General features: G+C 34.1%; 1 protein-coding gene across 1 annotated transcript; it reads right to left on the minus strand.

The window, feature by feature from the left end:
• Positions 1–20201: 20201 nt before the first annotated feature.
• On the minus strand, positions 20202–21658 carry LOC145068238 (uncharacterized). The gene has a single exon (XM_079015202.1). The coding sequence runs from the start codon at positions 21565–21567 to the stop codon at positions 20587–20589; it is 981 nt and encodes a 326-aa protein (XP_078871328.1). The 5' UTR covers positions 21568–21658; the 3' UTR covers positions 20202–20586.
• Between the last annotated feature and the right edge of the window lie 1882 nt (positions 21659–23540).

Consider the following 23540-nt stretch of genomic DNA (forward strand, 5'->3'; position numbering starts at 1 on the left):
GGTGTATCCGTTGCGTGCTAAATCTGAAGTTGTCACACCCCAAAACCAAGAACGGCGGAAACGTTCTGGGGCGGAGGACGTCATGTACAGTATCACAACAATGAAAAGTAGTAAACAAGCAACAACATCATCCATTGCATTAATAATAGAATTATTATACAAGTGTGTTCTGTCAAATTTTGATAAACACTAAAGCATAAATCAAAATGAAAGATGAGTCTTGAACAAGCTCCATCTTCCTTTCTCCTTGCATCGGTACCTGTCTATGATGACCTGAGGATACAAGTAATTTTGAAAGCGAGTATCAGCTTTGAAGCTGGTGAGATCATAAGTATTTAGTGTCTTAATTTGTATGTAAGAATTTGTAAGTAAATGAATTGTAAGTATTGAAAATGTATATGAACTGTAAGTATGAAAATGTTTGTAAAACAACTGTAAACGTGTGAAAAACTCTAGAAATCCCTATGATTCCTACTATTATATAAGGGTGTCTTCTACCAAGACCTAACTGTTCTCAATGCAGTCTTCTACCAAGACTTAACTGTTCTAAATGTTCGTGTCATGTAAAAGTGTGTAATTTTCCCAAGTGTAACTACCATTAATAAAATATAGTTTTTACATTTATAGTTTAAGTGAAAAGATCACTAAATATATGTACAGGGAAAATCAATGTAGTACTAAAACGTAGCGCTATAAGAACTACTGTTGTACTAACTACCTTAAACCGGATTTATATTAAGGCATCATGTGATAAATTGCACCATACTATAGACTGGTAACAACGACAACGTATAGTCGAAAATAAGGTATGACGTTTGGCACCCGTAGACCTGCCGGTCCGGCTGTAGCTAGCAGCGAGGTGTAGGATAGTCAATCCAGTATAGATCTATACGCAAACTCATGCTCTCCCTTCAAGAGACTCTGGCTACAATTCAGGTCATGACAATTAAGGCATGCTCCCATACAGTGGATCACAATTGTTAATGTATTCATGTAAGTGTAATGTAACGAACTGTTCTAGCTGTAATGTACGTGCTCTCTACCTAGCAAGTATAGTAATGTACTCGTTCTAGTATCGTTGTATATGTCCTTCTCTAGTATAGTTGTATATGTTCTTCTCTAGTATAGTTGTATATGTAATGTACTGTAATGTTCTAGAAAGTATTGACTCATGAATGAACTGACTCATTGTATGATATCGCGTTCTAGTAATTGTTCTAGTATCTTCCTAAACTACCCATATGGTAGTTTACTAGTAATCTAACTGGTACGTATGGGCATGGATGTATACCCTTGCTACCCAAGGGCATGGGATGAACTGGAATGACCTTTTATGACTATATATGTACACATGATATATATAACTAATATTTGAACGACCTTCGGACGAGTACCCGATATCCCACCAGACCACATCTCAAGCGCGAAAAGGAAATAGGGTGGATAGCCTTCCTAAGTCTTTTAAACATTTCTTATATAACTATACATATAGAGGCATGCAATTTATAATGTAAAAGCATAAATAAGTTTTGTAAAACATTTGAACATAATTATTATCTTCAGAAGAGATCGACTTGATGTCAACCTATAAAACAGTTTTGAAGGCATGGGTTTGATAAAACAGTTTAAGTATAAGAAAACATTTGTTTGAAACACAATTGTAAATAAGTTTGAAATGTGATATACAGAGTAAAATGTATGGTGTAATAAGGAGTTTAAAACATATAAAATGTTTATAAAAATCATTTGAAGGAAACTGTTTGGTAAAACGGCTAATGTGTAGTAAATCATTTGAATGCTACATATTAATCACATGTGATTGATATAATAACTAGCATAATTCTACTTGTATCCCCCCCCCCATAAAACATTTAAAAACAGTTTAAATCATTGATTAAGGGGTATGAACTCACCTGTTGTGAGTGGTTCTGATGAAAATGTTGGATATGTTGCTAAGTATCAAGTGGTGGCTTGAGTACACACGCGAATCCTATCTAGCATATATTGACACATATATGAATATAATTAGTGTTATGAACAACTAATTAACGAATTGGGACCACCTTAGGGACTAGTAAACACTTATATTGAAGTGTTACAACCATATATGATTGTATGAAGGGGTATAAGGCTTTACAAAGGAGTGTATGGCCAAAATACACACTATATGTGTGTGCGGCCAGGTGTGCGGCCTAGTGTGCTGCCAGCACATGTGTTCAGCCCTGTGTGCGGCCATGTGTGCTGCCAGATGGTGTGTGCTGCCATGTGTGCGGCCAGATGGTGTTCTTGGTACCTTTTATGAAGATCTTCAAGGACGTTAGGATGATACTTGAGAGGATTTCGAGTTCTATGCTTGAAGAAGTGAAAGAAGTGTTCAATAATGACTAAGTGTGGTATATATAGGTGGAGTGTGCAGTTGGGAAGGGTGTGAGGCCGCAAACACATGTGTGTGGCCGCACACTCAAGTGTGTGGCTGCACACTCCATGTGTTGGAGTGTTTGGCCTCTTTTTGATTCCTACACTTTGAGTTAACCCTTTTCCAAACTCCAACCTTGATTATACCATGTTTAGAATGCTCCAATAGACCCTAAATGGTACTACAAGATAGCCAAACGAGTCTATTATTGATAAGGAATGAAGAATGCAAGTTAGAAATTTTCGAGTTGTCACATCATCCCCCTGTTAAAGGGAATTTCGTCCCGAAATTAGAATTCAGACAAGGAAGTAGGTACGAATGATCGAGTCATGAGGAGGAAACTTCTTAATCGATTGGTTCTAGCGCTCCTAAGTGAAATCGGGTTCTCGGTTGGTATCTCAACGAACCTTCACTAACGAGCGGTGGCGTTGCTTCGTCCGCTTGACCTCTCGGTTGAGGGTCACTACGGTTCAAATACGAAGGCATGGATCTCGACGAGTGGACTTACAAAAGTCCTAACGGAAAGGTACGGTTTAACGATCGAGATGCGAAGAGTAGAATGTATGCTACTGAGTTCACGGAGTAGGTCTAGTTTGTGCGAGGCACAGGACCGATCCTGATAGGAATCTCGGAGGTCCTAACTATATTGGATTTAGCTTTTCACGTGATACGAAGCGTATTAAGCCATTCCCAGAGTGAGTTCTCTTAAGGAACTTGGTCACTCACTTGGAATCTCCAAGGTTTCTTTTTCTTGTTTAACTTCCCAGACAAAGGCCACCCCTTGCTGGGTTAAAGTCGTACGGTTTCCTGTGATTTGCGAGGGTTTCTGGATGAACTATGACAGTAGGTCTGTAAGACCTAGAATTTGGTGAAAGATTGTCGGCGTCTCTGGTGTCGACAAATGCTCAACGGTTTTGACAAATTGAAAAGCACTCAAAATTTCCCACATTACTATCAGTGTGTAGTAGAAATTTGACTCTTCAATTTCAGAACTCGTGCCTAGAGAACTTTGCTAAAAGTTCCTCTGTAGGAAATGTTTCCATGGGTTTTCTTCTTACTACGAGGGTAGATAAGTAAGTCATTACATGGAGAAATGACGAAATGATCCAAGTAAGAAAGACGTACCCTACTCGTTTAGCTCATGAAAGCTATGGGCGTATTGGTCCTATCCGAAGGGTATCACTACGGACTCAAAGTGTCTGTATTGAGTTCGGAAGATAGTCTTACATACATCCTTCTTTAACACTCAAACTGGTGATATTCAGATCTCAGCTCCATTTCTGAAAGTAATTCTTTCCTTGCGTTTGCTCAACCATTTCATCTATGCGAGGCAGAGATAACGATTTCTAAATGAAAAATCTTGACGGAGTCCTCGATAACCAAGGTACATACTATGCGATCCGTCGACCTCTGGAAGAATATGATCGGGGATCTCTAGGGTGAGAAACCTAGTCTTCTAATTCTATTTCTGTGTAGTTCGTTAAGTTGTATGTACTATTTTGGCATTTCCGTAGGTGTTTAGACTATAGGGCGATCTGTTTACAAGAGTCATACTGGGTTTTAAGTTTGTTCACATGACGATGCGATTACTCGTAGTCTTAGGCAGTTCTCCGTCCTGAAGCTCATATTAGAATTCATACTTGGTTTCACAATCACAATTTCGTGTATACGAGTCGTATATAATTAAGATTGAAAAGGTAGTCAAATAACTGATTCCTCTTTAAGCTCACATCCCATCGAGGAAAAAGAAGTTAAAGTGGAATCGTCAATTCTAAACCTATAGAGCCTTGCTTATATATCACTCTTATGTATACATTCTTAAGTGATAGATCAATCGTATGAATCCTTTGATTGAACTTGACGTACTGCACGAGTGGTACTTCGGGGATTTCTTTGGAAAGAAAATAACTAAGAGGTACTCCTGGCATGAGTACTTCGGTGTTCTGATATGACGGCTTCGCTGGAAAAGTGATCTAGAAGAAAGAGATGTACGTATGAAGCTGTTTTTGTGAGGATCAAATTGAATCGAGTCGTATGATAATGTTGGAATCATACTGAAACTTAAAGACATTAGATTTGAACATAAGACGTTTACAGACAAAACACAACCGTGCAACCATGAACAGAGTTACAGTACTTTAGATTTACCACAAGACTATTGCTGCGAATAAGGTATACTACAAAAGACAAGTATACGCAGCACGAGAATCCCTATACAGACAGGATCTCGCCAAAAGGTATTACTTTAGTTGCACTAGTTTCGGATAGTTTATAAGTCTGTTACAACGAAATGCATAAATTACATTAACGATGGTTCCGGAGTAGGCTCTCCTGTGGCTGTGATCCTAAGGATCTTCCCATCTGCACCCGAGTTCTTCGCTATCGGGCAATCCTTCTTGAGGTGTCCAAACTCACCACAATGATAGCAACCCTGGCTGGCTCTAGCGGCGGTGGTCGGTAGTATAATTCCATTTGTACCAGCCTTTGCTGCCTCCGGGCAGTTCCTTTTGTAGTGCCCTACCTTGCCACAACTATAGCAAGTCTGGTTCCCATTGGCGTTGGGCGAATTGTTTATCGGTCTTGATAGGCTCTTGCAGTAACGTTTGGTGTGCCCCTTTTTGTTGCAGTTTGAGCACTGCATCTCCCGACAAGGTCCATGGTGGTGATACTTGCATTTGATGCAATTTGGGAGATTTCCAGCATATTGTCGGACTGGGTTAGGGACAACTGGAATATCCGAAGGGATGGTAGTAGGAGGTACAGATGTCGTAGTTGTGAAGGTCGTTACCGGTGGTTGTTTCTTGTTCGTCCCTCTAAGCGATTTGTCCTTCTTTCTAGCCCAAAACTTCCGTTTGTTACTCTTCGTCTTGGAACTCGGGGTGTCGTGGTAGTTTGCTGCTCGTTGCGGTGTTTGATTGTTACTCGGATTGGAATTGTTGTTAACAATCCCGCTAACATTCGCGTTGTTAGCGTTAAAGTGGGTCAGAATAGCTGACACGGCAGCCGAGACTACAGCTTGAAGAGTAACTGCATCAATCTGAAGAGTTGGTGTTTGGTTGAGGGGTTGATCGTTTTTCTTGGGCGACATGATTTTGTTTCATGGAAAGAAAATGAATTTGTGAGCGAGCATGGTTGAACCTAGATGTACTTAGATTGTTCAAGTAAGGAGTAAGAGTATGTTCTCGAGAGGTTGACCTACATCCCTATGATGCAGTCCTAGTACAGAATGGAAGTGAGTTTGTAGGATGGTCTCAAGACGTTTGTTGTGCAAGCCTAGGTATCGTGGGTTGGCGAATAACAAGATCCAACCATTGAAAGAGACTTGGAAATGTCTCCGGATCTAACTTGCTATATTCCAATGATTTGACTAAAGCATGTTTCAGATAGACTCTAATGAAAGAATGATAAGAGTACTTGAATGAAGAATGACACAGAAGTTAGCCGGCTGTCAATATCTTTGATATTTACGACGTAAAGATTCAGGAAAATGACCTTGTAAAGGTCTTACATCATATCCAGAGAAGATAGTTCTTGACAGCATAAAGGCCTAACTAAAGTACTTACAGTACAAGATAATTTCATAGAAAATGCCACATCGGGAAAAGACAGAAAACGATTACTTTCTAACAATGGAAGTAAGGTAAAGAATCTACTATTGACGACGGTCATCTATCTGGTGAACTCTCAGTTCAGCCAGTTGACGTTCTACATCAAGTAGGTGTCTTTCGTACACTCTCTGGCGTACTCGGAGCTCTATGACTTCGGCTCGTGATTCAGCCAGTGCTTGTAGCAGGGTTTCATGGTTTCTCTCTGATCTCTCGCGAGTATCTTCTAGACGAATGGCGCGGAGGGTATGCATTCTCGCATTAGCGACAACTTCGGTAATCTGATGTAGGGCTGTCCTGCCTTGAATCTCATTTTGGGCCACTCTGCAGACTAAGATCGGCAAGGTTCTGTCTGCTGAGCCCCCATTGCTCAGGTCGTAAAAGCTTCGATCGCCATTAAATGGCATGGGCTGATCTGGTCTTTGGCTCCATGTTTCCAAGCATTCCACTCACTCAGGGTCGGGCCATGAAAAGTCGGACGAGGGTTAGGAATTGGAAAGGGAGTTGCTTGGGGTAGGTTCTCAACCTCTGGATGATCATTCTCTGGTTCTTCTCCAAACCAACCAGCAATGACTTCGTTCGGAAGATACTAGTTGCCGTGGGGATGGAGTCCAGCTATGTTATCTATGCGAGAATTGGAGTAAGAAATAATTATTAGACGAACTATCTAGATAATTATTTAGAAAATCTTCATCAGTTACATCGCTATTTGTGAAGTGCATACTGGTTATATGTAATCGAAACAGGATAGGCCTTCGAATATGTGACCTTAACTCCAAATTCACACAGAATCAGGGTAAAGTAAAATTTCACAGATTCTAAGTCTATAACATCCTTATTACATAATTCCTTAGTGTATCCACTTAGCAACTATCACCTTAGTAATGAAGATCCCGTTTTAGTTCTCAAGTATAACGTACTTATAGTAACACCAAATACTCCTATAGTATTTTAAATTTTTATGTTATGTTCTATTGTTCTCATTGTGGTAGTGTTGGTAAGATTTTAGCATTGTTGCAACCACACAATTAAACTTAGGCACATGCTAGTCAACCCTCGGATAATATAGGTGATCAAGCTATATCTTCCCAGTTTTGACCATATGTCTCTAAGCCCACTTGTGTTGCCCAACAATCGTAATTCTTTTGTGTTGTCCTAGTGACACTGATTTTAGTATGAATGCAGGCACGTATACTTTATTAAATATTTTATTATTTAAAGTATAAACTCTTGGTCAGAGTATTTTTAATCCCTTATGTCTTTATAGTTAGTATATCTTTTATGGGTTGATATACTTAATTCACTATAAACAATGCTCTGATACCAATCTGTCACACCCCAAAACCAAGAACGGCGGAAACGTTCTGGGGCGGAGGACGTCATGTATAGTATCACAACAATGAAAAGTAGTAAACAAGCAACAACATCATCCATTGCATTAATAATAGAATTATTATACAAGTGTGTTCTGTCAAATTTTGATAAACACTAAAGCATAAATCAAAATGAAAGATGAGTCTTGAACAAGCTCCATCTTCCTTTCTCCTTGCATCGGTACCTGTCTATGATAACCTGAGGATACAAGTAATTTTGAAAGCGAGTATCAGCTTTGAAGCTGGTGAGATCATAAGTATTTAGTGTCTTAATTTGTATGTAAGAATTTGTAAGTAAATGAATTTTAGGTATTGAAAATGTATATGAACTGTAAGTATGAAAATGTTTGTAAAACAACTGTAAACGTGTGAAAAACTCTAGAAATCCCTATGATTCCTACTATTATATAAGGGTGTCTTCTACCAAGACCTAACTGTTCTCAATGCAGTCTTCTACCAAGACTTAACTGTTCTAAATGTTCGTGTCATGTAAAAGTGTGTAATTTTCCCAAGTGTAACTACCATTAATAAAATATAGTTTTTACATTTATAGTTTAAGTGAAAAGATCACTAAATATATGTACAGGGAAAATCAATGTAGTACTAAAACGTAGCGCTATAAGAACTACTGTTGTACTAACTACCTTAAACCGGATTTATATTAAGGCATCATGTGATAAATTGCACCATACTATAGACTGGTAACAACGACAACGTATAGTCAAAAATAAGGTATGACGTTTGGCACCCGTAGACCTGCCGGTCCGGCTGTAGCTAGCAGCGAGGTGTAGGATAGTCAATCCAGTATAGATCTATACGCAAACTCATGCTCTCCCTTCAAGAGACTCTGGCTACAATTCGGGTCATGACAATTAAGGCATGCTCCCATACAGTGGATCACAATTGTTAATGTATTCATGTAAGTGTAATGTAACGAACTGTTCTAGCTGTAATGTACGTGCTCTCTACCTAGCAAGTATAGTAATGTACTCGTTCTAGTATCGTTGTATATGTTCTTCTCTAGTATAGTTGTATATGTTCTTCTCTAGTATAGTTGTATATGTAATGTACTGTAATGTTCTAGAAAGTATTGACTCATGAATGAACTGACTCATTGTATGATATCGCGTTCTAGTAATTGTTCTAGTATCTTCCTAAACTACCCATATGGTAGTTTACTAGTAATCTAACTGGTACGTATGGACATGGATGTATACCCTTGCTACCCAAGGGCATGGGATGAACTGCAAGGACCTTTTATGACTATATATGTACACATGATATATAACTAATATTTGAACGACCTTCGGACGAGTACCCAATATCCCACCAGACCACATCTCAAGCGCGAAAAGGAAATAGGGTGGATAGCCTTCCTAAGTCTTTTAAACATTTCTTATATAACTATACATATAGAGGCATGCAATTTATAATGTAAAAGCATAAATAAGTTTTGTAAAATATTTGAACATAATTATTATCTTCAGAAGAGATCGACTTGATGTCAACCTATAAAACAGTTTTGAAGGCATGGGTTTGATAAAACAGTTTAAGTATAAGAAAACATTTGTTTGAAACACAATTGTAAATAAGTTTGAAATGTGATATACAGAGTAAAATGTATGGTGTAATAAGGAGTTTAAAACATATAAAATGTTTATAAAAATCATTTGAAGGAAACTGTTTGGTAAAACGGCTAATGTGTAGTAAATCATTTGAATGCTACATATTAATCACATGTGAATGATATAATAACTAGCATAATTCTACTTGTATCCCCCCCCCCCCATAAAACATTTAAAAACAGTTTAAATCATTGATTAAGGGGTATGAACTCACCTGTTGTGAGTGGTTCTGATGAAAATGTTAGATCTGTTGCTAAGTATCAAGTGGTGGCTTGAGTACACACGCGAATCCTATCTAGCATATATTGACACATATATGAATATAATTAGTGTTATGAACAACTAATTAACGAATTGGGACCACCTTAGGGACTAGTAAACACTTATATTGAAGTGTTACAACCATATATGATTGTATGAAGGGGTATAAGGCTTTACAAAGGAGTGTATGGCCAAAATACACACTATATGTGTGTGCGGCCTAGTGTGCTGCCAGTACATGTGTGCGGCCATGTGTGCTGCCAGATGGTGTGTGCTGCCATGTGTGCGGCCAGATGGTGTTCTTGGTGTTCTTGGTGTTCTTGGTACCTTTTATGAAGATCTTCAAGGAGGTTAGGATGATACTAGGGAGGATTTCGAGTTCTATGCTTGAAGAAGTGAAAGAAGTGTTCAATAATGACTAAGTGTGGTATATATAGGTGGAGTGTGCGGTTGGGAAGGGTGTGAGGCCGCACAGTCAAGTGTGTGGCCACACACTCCATGTGTTGGAGTGTTTGGCCTCTTTTTGATTCCTACACTTTGAGTTAACCCTTTTCCACACTCCAACCTTGATTATAACATGTTTAGAACGCTCCAATAGACCCTAAATGGTACTACAAGATAGCCAAACGAGTCTATTATTGATAAGGAATGAAGAATGCAAGTTAGAAATTTTCGGGTTGTCACAGAAGTGTTTGATAAGTTTGTGCTTTTTCGTGCTTTTGTTAAAAACCAATTCCAATATGATAACAAATCCCTTCAATGTGATAATGGGGGTGAATTCAACAACAATAAATTTCAACAGTTGTTTGATCAAAATGGCATCATCATACGTTTCTCTTGCCCCTACACATCTCAACAAAATGGTAAATCCGAACGTATGATTCGTACTCTCAACAATGGAATTCGCGCTCTTTTGTTTCATGCTCGTCTTCCTCCCACTTTTTGGGTTGAAGCACTTCATATTTCCGCTCATCTTATAAACATTCTTCCATCTTCCACTGTTTGTCATGACACACCCTTCCATAAACTTCACAAAACTCGAACAACCTATGATCATCTTCATGTGTTTGGATGTCTCTGTTTTCCTCACATTGTACGATACTCCTCACAAACTATCACCCCGATCCACTCCTTGCATCTTCCTTGGTTATCCAACAAACCACAAAGGATATCGTTGTCTTAATCTTGACACAAATGAAATCATTATTTCTCGTCATGTAGTTTTTGATGAGACGGTTTTTCCTTTTGGTTCTATGACTCCTTATATCGCTCCATCATATTCTTTCCTTGAAAATGTCGAGCTTCCCACAACGTCCTTCCATAATAATCCTGTTGGATATCCTCTTGAAACTCCCTCTCCCACCGATGATTTTCATTCATCGGTTCACCCTTCTCCGGCTACATCTATGGGTCAGCCTAGTTCTACGGAGCCTTCAGTGCAAAATAGCCCAACGAGCTCACCTTCATCTAGTTCTTCCTCGACTGGCCCACATACATCTTCTCCATCTTCTTCATTCAATGTATCTTCAGGTACCATTCACATTCAATCTCAACACCCCATGATCACTAGGTCAAAAATGGGGATTGTTAAACCCATTCTAAAGCTTAATCTTCACGTTGACTCTATCTCTCCGGTCCCAAAAAATTATTTACAAGCATTTAATGATCCCAACTTGTCACACCCCCAAACCAGACGACGGAAACGTCCGGGGGTGGAGGACTTCATTTGTAGTATCACAACACATCCATCATAGTAATTAAAGTACAAACAACCATTGTATTTAATAGTATAAGTATTTACTTGTGTTCAATCATTGTATATTGAAACCAAAATAGTTATACAAAAGAAGAAGATATGACTCATATTATCTCCATCTTCTCAAAAAGCTCGGGGAGTACCTGTTATTATTTCCCTGAGAATACAAGTAATTTGAAAAGAGAGTATCAACAATATGTTGAGTCAGTACATAAGTCTTTATGTTTGAAAGGGTGTCTTTGTATCTTGAATATGAAAATTGTTCCAGAAAATCCCATATTTTCTGTTGTATATGAAAAGTAGTTTTATTCCCGTAAAACCGTTCTATTTTGTAAACCAATGTTCTGTATTTGTAAAACTTGTAACTGAGAGTGTGTCTGGCTTCACCAGCTGTTATTGAAAACTGTAATATACCATTGTACTTTGTATTTTGTAAATGGGTACTTTGAAGATGTACTTACGTTTAGTTGTTTATACACCAACGTGTTATTAATATCTTTTTAATGAGTTATTATAACCATACTAAGACATGATCGCCTGAAACAAACGCTTTGCGGGCGTTTAAACTGTTGATAACAATTGTCACTCATTAGCATGTATGTCTGACTGTAGCTAGCATCCTAAGTGCGGGGTTGTCAATCCCGATATAGATCTACACACAACTAGTTTCGATCCCCTAACTGGAGACTCTGGTTATAATGTCAGGACTTTACCTTGGTTGTCTAAATGAATTAAACAACCTAAATTGAATGTCTCATAAAAAGCATATAAACGTTACATGTATATTAGTCATGAAAACCCAATCATTCTGAAATAAATGATTGACAGTATGTTCTTGAATTAGTATTACGAAAATGTATTTGACATTTGTAAACCCTTGATTTATTTTGAATCAAAACTATTGTTTCTTGTAAAACTGTGTATTCTAGTATACTTGAATCATGAATTGTTGTTCTATGTATCATAAATTATACCTATTATAATTTATATGTACTTTATGAGTTGGTATTTAACTATTCTTGCATGTAATCCTTTGCTCAACATGTTACAAAGGATAATTAAACTGATGAAATAACTTTTATATTTATATACATATACAATTTTATATATAAGTAAAATTTAAACGACATTCGGACAAATAACCGGTACTATAAGTCCACATCCAAACAAGGAAAAGGACCTAGAATGGGTTATTAGTTCTAAACCTTTTAAATCTTATTTATATTAATATATATATATATATATATATATATATATATATACACACACACACACATACAAATATGAATTTTTGGGAAAAATATAAGTTTATAAAAGAGTTTAATATTTGAAGTATTTGTGATGTTTTAAAATCGTTTTATCGTGATTTGAAATCATTTATTTGTAATACAAAGTTCTTGTGTTATACTTGTATTTCCCCCCTTAAAATAGTAGAAATTATGAAAGTACGGGGGTATGAACTCACTTGATGAGTGGTGATTTGGACAGCGTTTCGTTTCCCAGAAAGAAGTTTATTTGACGAAAAACCGGCTCAAATCGGGCAGAGTTTCGACTAGAGAGAGGTTAACTTCTCGGGAATCTCGGGGCTTCGAGGCTTGCTTAGGGTTTTAGACTTGATACCGGGGATTTAGGGGTTGTATATAAGTTTGTGGATGTGAAAAATATGAAAATGTGTGAAATTTGGGGTGAAAAGTGTAAGTTTTTCGGAAGCCCTCGCATGCCTTATATAGGCCGAAGCCTCAGATCCGAGGCTATGCGAGGTTGTGTGAGGTTGTCGCGTGTCTGACAGGTAGCGAGGGAAGGAGCTTCGGATTGGACCGAACTTCGGTCGAATGGGAAGAAGGCGCGTGTCAAGGTGCGTCCGAGGGTGTGGTCCTGCGAGGGTGTCGGTTGCTTACTAGACCTTGGTTGCGGTCAGGTGACACGGTGAACTTCGGTCCTATTAGAAGGTGACACGTGGAGGCTCTCATGCAAGGGTGATGTGGCCGGGTCCTGTTCATGCGAAATTATCCGGTTCTCATTTATTTCTCGGTTTTTGAGCCAAAAACTTGTAAAATTCATAACTTTTGCATACGAACTCCATTTTTGACGTTCTTTATATGCACGCGTAGGTAAAATTATACTCTATGAATTTCCTTTAGACTTCATCGGTTAATTTTGACTTTATTTTTAATATTGTTATTTTTAACAGACCGAGACAGGAAAATCCATTAAAAATTCATAACTTCTTCATCTGATGTCCATTTTAGTCTGTCTTTTTACCATTGTACTATTAATGACGAGACCTTCAATTCTTGTTTAGGTCGTGTCAGCTAAAAATCACTCGATCTTTATTTCGAGTTTTTAACGGTACACTGTTATACTGAAACTTAGAAAAATCATTACTTCCTCATACGAAGTCAGATTTTTGCGTTCTTTTATGAAAGTTCTCGGTTTAACATAAACTACAACTTTCATTTAGATTGTTAAGGGTAAAAAGCCTTTTATTGAAAATTCAGTTTTTACACTGAACAGTGTTTTGCCGGTTTTGTCACGTATCTTCGATTGGTCATAACTTTTTCGTTATAACTCGGATTTTAGTGTTCTTTATATTTTTGGAAAACTTGTTACAATCTCTACCACTTGGTTCATCCCAATCGATATTATTTAATAATTTATTTTTGAGGGTCAATTATGTAAATATACACAGTATATTAAAATTTCTCTTTATTATTTTAAAAAGAAGTACAAATTGACCTACACTATTACATAGGTTTGAAATAACATATTTGTTACACAATTGGCTTAATGCTATGACGGAAGAATAAACTACTCTTATCTCAAACAAAACTTGGGTACTTATTCTGCGTCCACCTGCGGCTAACATTATCAATTGTATTTGGCTGTTTAATAAGAAATTAAATGCAGATGGTTCCTTGTCTCGTTACAAAGCTCGGCTTGTAGCTAATGGACGAAGCCAAAGGCCTGATATCGACTATGATGAGACTTTTAACCCAGTGGTTAAGCCGACCACTATACGTACGGTTCTGAGCATTGCTATCACACATGACCGGCCCATTCGCCAACTTGATGTGAAAAATGCGTTTCTGCATGACCACTTACAGGAAACTGACTATATGCAGCAACCTCCAGGTTTTCGGGATCCCTCCAGACCCGATCATGTTTGTCTCTTACAGAGATCCTTGTACGACCTCAAACAAGATCCTCGAGCTTGGTTTCAACGGTTTGCTATGTTTCTCTCACGGATTGGTTTTGTCCGTAGCAGGTGTGACTCATCTTTATTTATATACAGACATGGCGATTCTATAACATATATTTTATTATACGTGGATGGCATTGTTCTTACAGGCTCTTCTTCACGACTACTGACTCACATTATTTCCTTGTTAAGTATTCAGTTCTCCATGACAGATCTTGGTGATCTTCACTATTTTTTTGGTATTTCAGTTGTTCGGTCCACCACTGGACTATTTTTATCTCAACAAAAATATGCCATTAAAATTCTTGAACGTGCTTATATGCTTAACTACAAACTTGATGTGTCTGGTCCTCCCGTTGATAATCCCACATTATATTGTAGCATTGCAGGAGCTCTTCAATACCTTATGTTTACGAGACCAGATATAACATATGCAGTTCAACAGATTTGTCTTTACATGCATGATCCCCGTGAACCACATTTTACTGCTCTTAAGCGCATATTGCGCTATATTCGTGGCACTATAGCTCATGGTCTTCAACTATTTTCCTCGCCCAGTCGCGATCTACTTACCTACTCTGATGCTGACTGGGGTGGCTGCCCGGTTACTCGACGTTCCACATCAGGTTATTGTGTCTTTCTTGGGTAGAATCTGATCTCCTAGTATTCCAAACGCCAGAACACGACATCACGATCTAGTGCAAAAGCTGAATATCGTGGTGTAGCAAATGTTGTTGCAGAGACATATTGGATTCGTAATCTTTTACTAGAGCTTCATTATTCTCCTCATCGAGCTACTATTGTTTATTGTGATAATGTCAATGTGGTATTCATGTCCTCTAATCCAGTTCAACATCAACGGACCAAGCACATAGAAATTGATCTTTATTTTGTGAGAAACAAGGTTGCTACTGGACATGTTTGTGTTCTTCATGTTCCCTCCTCGTCTTAATATGTTGATATATTTACGAAGAGTCTACCTTCTACATTATTTCTCGATTTTAGATCCAGCTTGAACGTTCGAGATTCTCCTCTCGTTCTCACTGTGGGGGGTGTTAGCAGGGCTTATTATTATTATTATTATTATTATTATTATTATTATTATTATTATTATGTTGTGTTGGTATATGCTCGGCCCGTTGGCCCTTTTCTATTGTGTGTGTGTGTGTGTATATATATATATATATATATATATATATATATATATATATATATATATTCACATAATAGAAGATCAATTTTGACGGGAAAATTAATTAATCACAAATTATTTCAAACATATTTTTAAAACTTCTTTTGACAAAAATAATAAGTTAAGAAAGACTTTTATGAAAATGACTTTTGAAGTCAAAAAGCTCACCCAAACACTACAGTAATGAAATGTCTATTCTTTCTATAAAAGACTTTTTTGAATATATTTATAATGATAATTGAAAAATGATCCGAGCCCGTTTTACCAATGAATCAAAGATGCAACTATCCGATCATATTATTCATTTTTGCCTCTTATGATTAAAAATATAATTTTTCTTCTTCTCTAAATTATAATTTATACATACGCTTACGCCACGCGTTTGGGCTTTAAGTGTATAAAGTAATTTGTTGGGCTTACTTCTTGACATGTTTACATTTGATAAACCAACCAACCTAGACTGACTTGGTTGGTTATGTTCGCCTCTAAGGTTTTGACAATTGACATATTCCACGAGTGAAAAGGATGATATAAAGTAAGTAGAAAGTGAAAAGGATCATTCTTTTATGCTGTATGTTTGAACAAAATTCAGTTAAATTGTAAATTAATCTGTACAAAAGCTTTAGCTCGGTATTGTTTTTTTTTTTCGTACCGTTCTTAGGGGATCTTTTTCATTCCTACTTCATTGTACACCGGTTCAGCATTTTGTACGCTTTTTACCCCTCCAAAAATATTATAAAAAAGTCACGATTGGATTAATGTCATCACACTTAAAAGGAAAACTATCCTTATTAAAAATTGACAACTACATGTTATTGTTGTTGAGGATAATTTGCCATTTCAAAAAAAAAAAAAATACATGTTATTGTTGTATATGTTTCCCCAAACCGGATCCATCCATTTTCCACTTTAAATATGTCATACAGTATAAAACTTTCATTTAGTTGCAATAATCACTATTGTATCCAGACACCACCTAGAAATCTAAAATAAACACGTATATTAAGAACAAGTTGATAGTACATTATTGATATAATAATATATTTTTTATAATGATCTTATGTATATACTATGTATTTAAAAAAAAAAAAAAAAAAAAAAAAAAAAAAAAAAAAAAGCATGATAGCAAAACGGAAACTATCCACATTTAAAAATATATTTTTGTTATACATGATAAAACTTATTACGTAACTTAAAGAGTAATAATCACTTTTGTACTCAAACACTATCTAAAAATAGAAAACACATAATATGAAGATAGACCAGAACAAGTTGATGTCAATCTGTTATCGAATAATCTGTGTTATCATTGTAACCAACTTAGAAAGTCAAAATATTTACGTGTGGTGTGCCAAGTTGCCAACCATGACCATATTTCAGACATACATACATATTACATATATACATACATGCATACCTAAACACACACACACACACACACACACATATATATATATATATATATATATATATATATATATATATATATATATATATATATATATTCAAAATCAAATAAGAAGGAAAATTTTGGTATGAAGGTAAGAAGTTTTTTTTCTACATATTTTTTTAGCAAACAAACAAAATGAATCATCACATGATTCATTTGTAAGATGATTCATAAGAAAAAATTCTAAAAAAAACATGTTGATGATTCATTTATACAATGATTTTGTTGTTATTTACTAAAATTGTCATAAAAATGAATATTTTATTAATTTACTTAAAAATGAATCATAAAGATGTTTTTTTGAAATTTTTTTCTTGTGAATTATCTTACAAATAAATCATCTAGTGATTCATTTATTTTGTTCGTCAAAAAATATGTATAAAAAAAACTTCTTACCTTCCTACAAAAAAAAAATCTTATCGGATCTATATCCTATATATATATATATATATATATATATATATATATATATATATATATATATATATATATATATATAATTAGGGTCAAATGTTTTCATTATCTATTGTGTGCATATATGATTAATTCTGGACCAATCATTTTAGTTATTTTAAAAAAGTAATTAATGCATATTAAATGTTGAAGATGTAATTAATATTCATTATATCTTCAACATGTAATATGAATTAATTAATTTCTTAAAATAACTAAAATGATTGGTCTAGAATCAATGATACATACACACAATAGATAGTGAAAACAAAATAACGTAACTATATATATATATATATATATATATATATATATATATATATATATATATATATATATATATATATATATATTGTCAACTTGGAGAAATAAAAGCGAAGCTTTTTCCTTATTGGGAAATAAAATGAATAATAGAAAAACTAGAGATCCGGGTCATGTCCACAACAGATCTTTCTAAAAATAGTAAGCAAACTCCAACGGATTTCCAAACAAATAAAATTATCAATTATGACAATGCCAACTGCCGAGACAAATGTCAAATTTCATAATGTGAATTCGATATCAATAATGGTTATTGTTTATGCTTACTAACTTTATATATGATATATTATATGAAAGCAATCATTAGCTAAAAACGTTGTATTATTAAAGCATGTATATATATGTAGTCATTAATTATAAATTAGGGCATGTTCGGCAAAATTAGTTGGTAGCGGGTATCTTGTAGCTTGTAGCGTTTTGTTAAACGCTATATGAAGTAGTATTAATTGGATTTGGAGCGTTTTGAATAAAATAAACACTAGAACCTTGTAGTGCCAAACAAAGTTTTTTGTTTTAAACGGAGCGTTTTAACAAACGCTAGAAGCTAGAAGCTCTCAAACGCTCCTAAACGCTCCGTGCCGAACACGCCTTTAATCTCACTGACTAAAGCGCTTATAGCCAAACGGTATTTTATGTTGTTTTTTTCTTTTTTAAAGTCGAGGGTTCAAGTCTTCTAATGAATACAGATGGATTAATTTAGGGGTAGTTTAATATATTTGTTGTTTCAAAAAGAATTAATCTCACTGAACTAAGTAATTACAAATCTTTAGATCTTATAAATTCTTTTCACTATTCATTTTTTTAAAGGGAACTTTGGTAACGATATTACTTATTTTATATTCTATTAATTTGTACTTTTAATAAATAGTATTAATATATAAAAACGAGTATTATATAAAATAAAATTAAAATTTAAAAAGAATGGGAGTAGTATATATATATATATATATATATATATATATATATATATATATATATATATATATATATATATATATATGAATATTTTTTTTTGCCACATGTTTTTCTTTTATTTCATTTGGACACATGGTATATTCTAAAATTTTTAGATTTTTTATTTTTCACTTGTCATTTTATTGTATCTTTTATTTTATTAAATTAAAATTCCATTTAATATGTAAGGTAATATATATGTAAGATATTTATTAAAAAAGGTTTATATATGTAATGTATTCAATATATTAAAGTCTCATTAATTTTAATAATTCAAAATTTTTCTTATTTTTCTTATAAATTCAAAATTTTCAAATTATTAAAATTTCATATTTAATTAATGTTTTTTTAATTAAGTTCATTAATACATGGGTTTCACACCTAGTATATATATATATATATATATATATATATATATATATATATATATATATATATATATATATTGGTGAGCAGTGTGGAACTGGAAGGAGAGAGACTAAAATAGTCTACTATAATAAATGAAGATAATTTTCCCAAATGTCAATCTCTCTAATGAATTTTGACACTTGTTATTTTATGATAATTTTTAAATAAATAATATCTAAATGTAAATTTATGGTTTTTCTAATTTTAGGGTTAAAAAACCACATAATACTTCTACTCTAATAAATTAAAATCTTTTTGTCACATGTCACACTCTCATTTATTTAGCTACATGTCATTTTGTGATTATTTTAAATTAAATTTTTTCCACATGGCATTTTGTGGTTGTTTTCGTTTTATTAAATTTCACATAATATTTAAATATAATAATTACAATAAATGTAATAATAAATATATATCAATTTAATAATTGACTTTCCTTTTAATTTCAACATTTCTAAATTAAAATTTCATTAGTTTCCTTTGTTTATTTATTTAAATTTAAAAGATAAAAAATCACTTTAATTTTAATAATTCAATGCTTTTAAGAAAATGCGATGTTTTCTTATCTTTCTAAAATAAGTCCGGGATTTTTTTTTCATCTATTCATCTATCTATATATATATATATATATATATATATATATATATATATATATATATATATATATATATATTCAAGTTATAATATAATAATGTATATTTATAAATGCAATGATTTAGAACTTATAAGTGAGACAAATTAAAAAATATATTATTATTCTATTATTATATAAACCTTTTCAATATATGTCAAATACGTGTCATATAATTTATATTAACAAAACATAATGGTTAATAAACATATCAACAGATCTGTTACAACCCAAACCATGTTGATTGCAAAGTTAGAATAAGTTTGGGATCCAATCCCAATATTCCCACCAATTCATAAGAAACTTGACCATTTAGCTTATGTAAAAAAAAATGTTTATTTTGTGATAGTCATTAGGCAAATGACCACATTAATTTGGTGAATATCCCTAACAACAAAGGTTAATTCAGTAAATAACGAGTACGATAATTATGTTCATAAAGTACAATCTTAAAATACAAATGATGTATACAATTATTAGCAAATTAAAATTGCAAATAATAATAAAAATATGTTTTGGTTTTTTATCATCCATATATGATGATTTGATGATCATTAGGTTGGCTCTGGTGTTAACTCTTAAGTCTTAAGTGTTAACTAACTAGCTAGGGTTTCTTTATACTTCTTTGGTGGGTTAGGTACAAGTTTTTATGCATATAAAGTGGGAAAAAGTAGAAGGTATAACCATTAAAGCATGCATGAGCCTTATTGTTTCTGCTCATAGGACTTGTACAACTTGCATTGATGGTTGTACCATTCTGCACTACCAGCATTCGCTTATGCTGATCACGATGAATTAGGATACAAGTTTACACTACACGAGAAGATGGAAAATGGTTTTCTAGTAAATTAAGGTACAACCATTAAAGCATGATGAATGATTGGAGTTGAAACACTTGCATTGATGGTTGTACTATTCTGCACTACCTGTATTTTTAATTTCTCATTCTGGAGGTGGACTAGGGTACAAGTTTTCATGAGGAAATGGAAAACGGAGTTGCATGGAAAATGCGTTTTGATAAGGGGAAGGTATACCCATTGAAGGGTGAGTAATGATTGGACTTATACTATTTGCAGTGATTGTTGTACTATTCTGTTCCAATGCTTTCACTTGTGACCTCAAGAACTTGAGATAATTTGCTGCTTCATCAAGCATGGAGGCTGTGTCCATTTTGTTTCCACCAGGAACCAGTTTCTGCAATGCCCTAATTCTTTCACTCACCCTTTCCCGTCGCTGCCTTGCCGCCACCGTCTGTGGGTCACTTGATATCCTCACATTCTTTCTTTTTGGTTTATCCACCACCGTCTCCGCCGTGAAATTCACCGGCCTGAACGCTGCTTCTCTGTATATCATCTCCTTCATCTGCGCGATCGCCTCCATATCAGTTTCCGATGAATTTCCCGGTTGCTGGAAGTTGATATTCGACGATGTGGATCGACCCACATTCGATCTGTATCTTTTAGGCTTTGGTGCGGCATCCACGCCACAGATCGGCAGTTTTCCGGATGTGCATTGAGAAATAGCACCATCGTCCGTGACGGAATCACCGGACGACACGCCACTCACGTTATTATTTCCGGTGACAATGTTGTCACGCCATAAACTCTTGCCATCTGAGAAAATCTCATCTGATGCGTCTGTACTGCCATTCGTGCCGGAAAGTAAGCATTCTATAGACGTGGCTGTAGCTATCACCGTGGTAGTAGGATTGGCAGTTGTTGAGATGGAAATCTCATTCTTCATCTCTTTCAAGCTATTACTGGACGCCAAATCAGCTGCCATGGCTTCATCACCCCAATCCGTAGGTGCTAACTGATCATGGATTTGGTTTAAGAACAAACTTTCTGAATCAAAATTGAAGCTTTGTTCTTCATGATTATCATGGTCATGTAGGTTGTACCACGAAAATGGCAAATCATCCATGATTCCTTAAACTTAATCTAATTTCAGCAACTGAACTGACAAACAGAAAGACCAAGCAAGAAGAGATAAATTTGATTTTTGATTGCCTTTGACAAAATGAGGTAGGTACCTTCTTTGTGTTAGCATATATATATATATATATATATATATATATATATATATATATATATATATATATATATATATATATATATATATATATATATATATATATATATATACTAAATTATGACCCCGCGTATAACGCGGGGAACATATAAAAATGTAAATGTAAATGTATAAAAAAGTTGACACTATAAAAAAATAAAGTAACATAAACAGACTTAGCATTACTGCTAACATTTAAATGTTTGAAAAAAAAACAAAGAAACACTTAAATATCTATAATAATTGAAGGACCTCTTTGTAAGCATAACTTTTTGTTTTATTAGTTGGATAACCTTCCTCGTAATATATGAGTACCTTCAATCCCTTTTCACTTGTGACGCGAGAAACAAAAAATATATAACTGGAAATGAGTGAAGACAAGCTTATGCACGTATAATCCAACATTTGATAATTATTGTCATTGATTTTTATTAGTGGTGATAACAAAATAAACTACTATAGGGGATTGCCTCCGCTGAAAACATAATAAGATTCTTTCATTGGACGGAGTTAAATTCATGCAAGGTATATAAATAGTCTCCATAAAGAATCTATCATATATGATTCAGGCTTCAATGACGTTTCTTCCAAGCCTAACAATCTATAATCTAGTACAATTGCATAGTCCTTTGGTTTGGTCGATATTACAAAGTAATATGATAGGAACACCTACTTTTAGTCTAAGTTTATGGTTGAAAATTCTAGATGTCCAACACAACCGAAGAGTAAATTGATTCCTAAAAAAAACCTGGTAACTCTGTATCACATAAAGAATTTGAACTCATATGTTTTCCCTTCATCTTTCATCAATCCTAGAATGTAGTCATTGGTAGCATCAAATTCTTTATTTGTAGGGACCAAAATAGCTTTATCTTGAAAATATGATTGATCATCAAGATGATTTTCAAAGGATAGATAAATGATGGATACAATTTGAACTCATAAGTTATATTTATATATATATATATATATATATATATATATATATATATATATATATATATATACACACACACACACACACAAAATAAATTAATATATTGTTATCATTCTACTTTTTTTTTTTTTTTTTTTTTTGCAAATTTCAATACTAAAACAAATTTTCCCTAGAAAATTGTCATATTAATGACCTACTAATTAACAATTAAATTTATATATTACATAAATGGTTCACATGTGAACAAAAGTACACAAATGGTCCATATTTGAAATGTTTTTCTTACATAAATGGTTTATTACGTAAAAGAAAATGAAAATATACTTTCCATTAATAAAATGTTTTCAAAAAAATCCTATTAATTAGCTCTAATGTAGAAAAAAAAATTGTTCTAGATATGGAAAAGTCATTTTTTGAAACTACGATGCTATTAATGAACTTTTTTGCAAAGTTTAATGCTATTAATGATTTTTATTCCAGAAAACAATCGTTTAAATGAGCTTCAATATACAAAAAATATAACTTTCCATATCAACCAAAAATAATCAAAAAAAAGTCATTTTTAAGAGTATGATGCTATATATGAACCTTTTTTTCAAAGTTTAATATTAAAAGCAATTTTTTTTCCAAAAAAGATCCTAATATAAGGTTAAAAGAACATATTGTAAAATATTTATCGATTTACATGAGCAAGAATTAAACGTTTCCATCAATACCCAATAAAGTATATAAATCATGTCTCCTTCTGTAATGAATTCCAACGCCCCACAATGTGGAATCCCCTCAGTCGCAACATTCCATAACTCAAACCACATCCGATAATCAATATGAAGAGAAGCTGCAATAAAAAATAATAATTGTCATCATCTTATACAAATGTTAGAGATTA

This window comes from Lactuca serriola, chromosome 1, assembly GCF_051521515.1.
Source record: "Lactuca serriola cultivar US96UC23 chromosome 1, Lser_US96UC23_V15, whole genome shotgun sequence".
In the NCBI taxonomy this organism is placed as follows: Eukaryota; Viridiplantae; Streptophyta; class Magnoliopsida; order Asterales; family Asteraceae; genus Lactuca; species Lactuca serriola.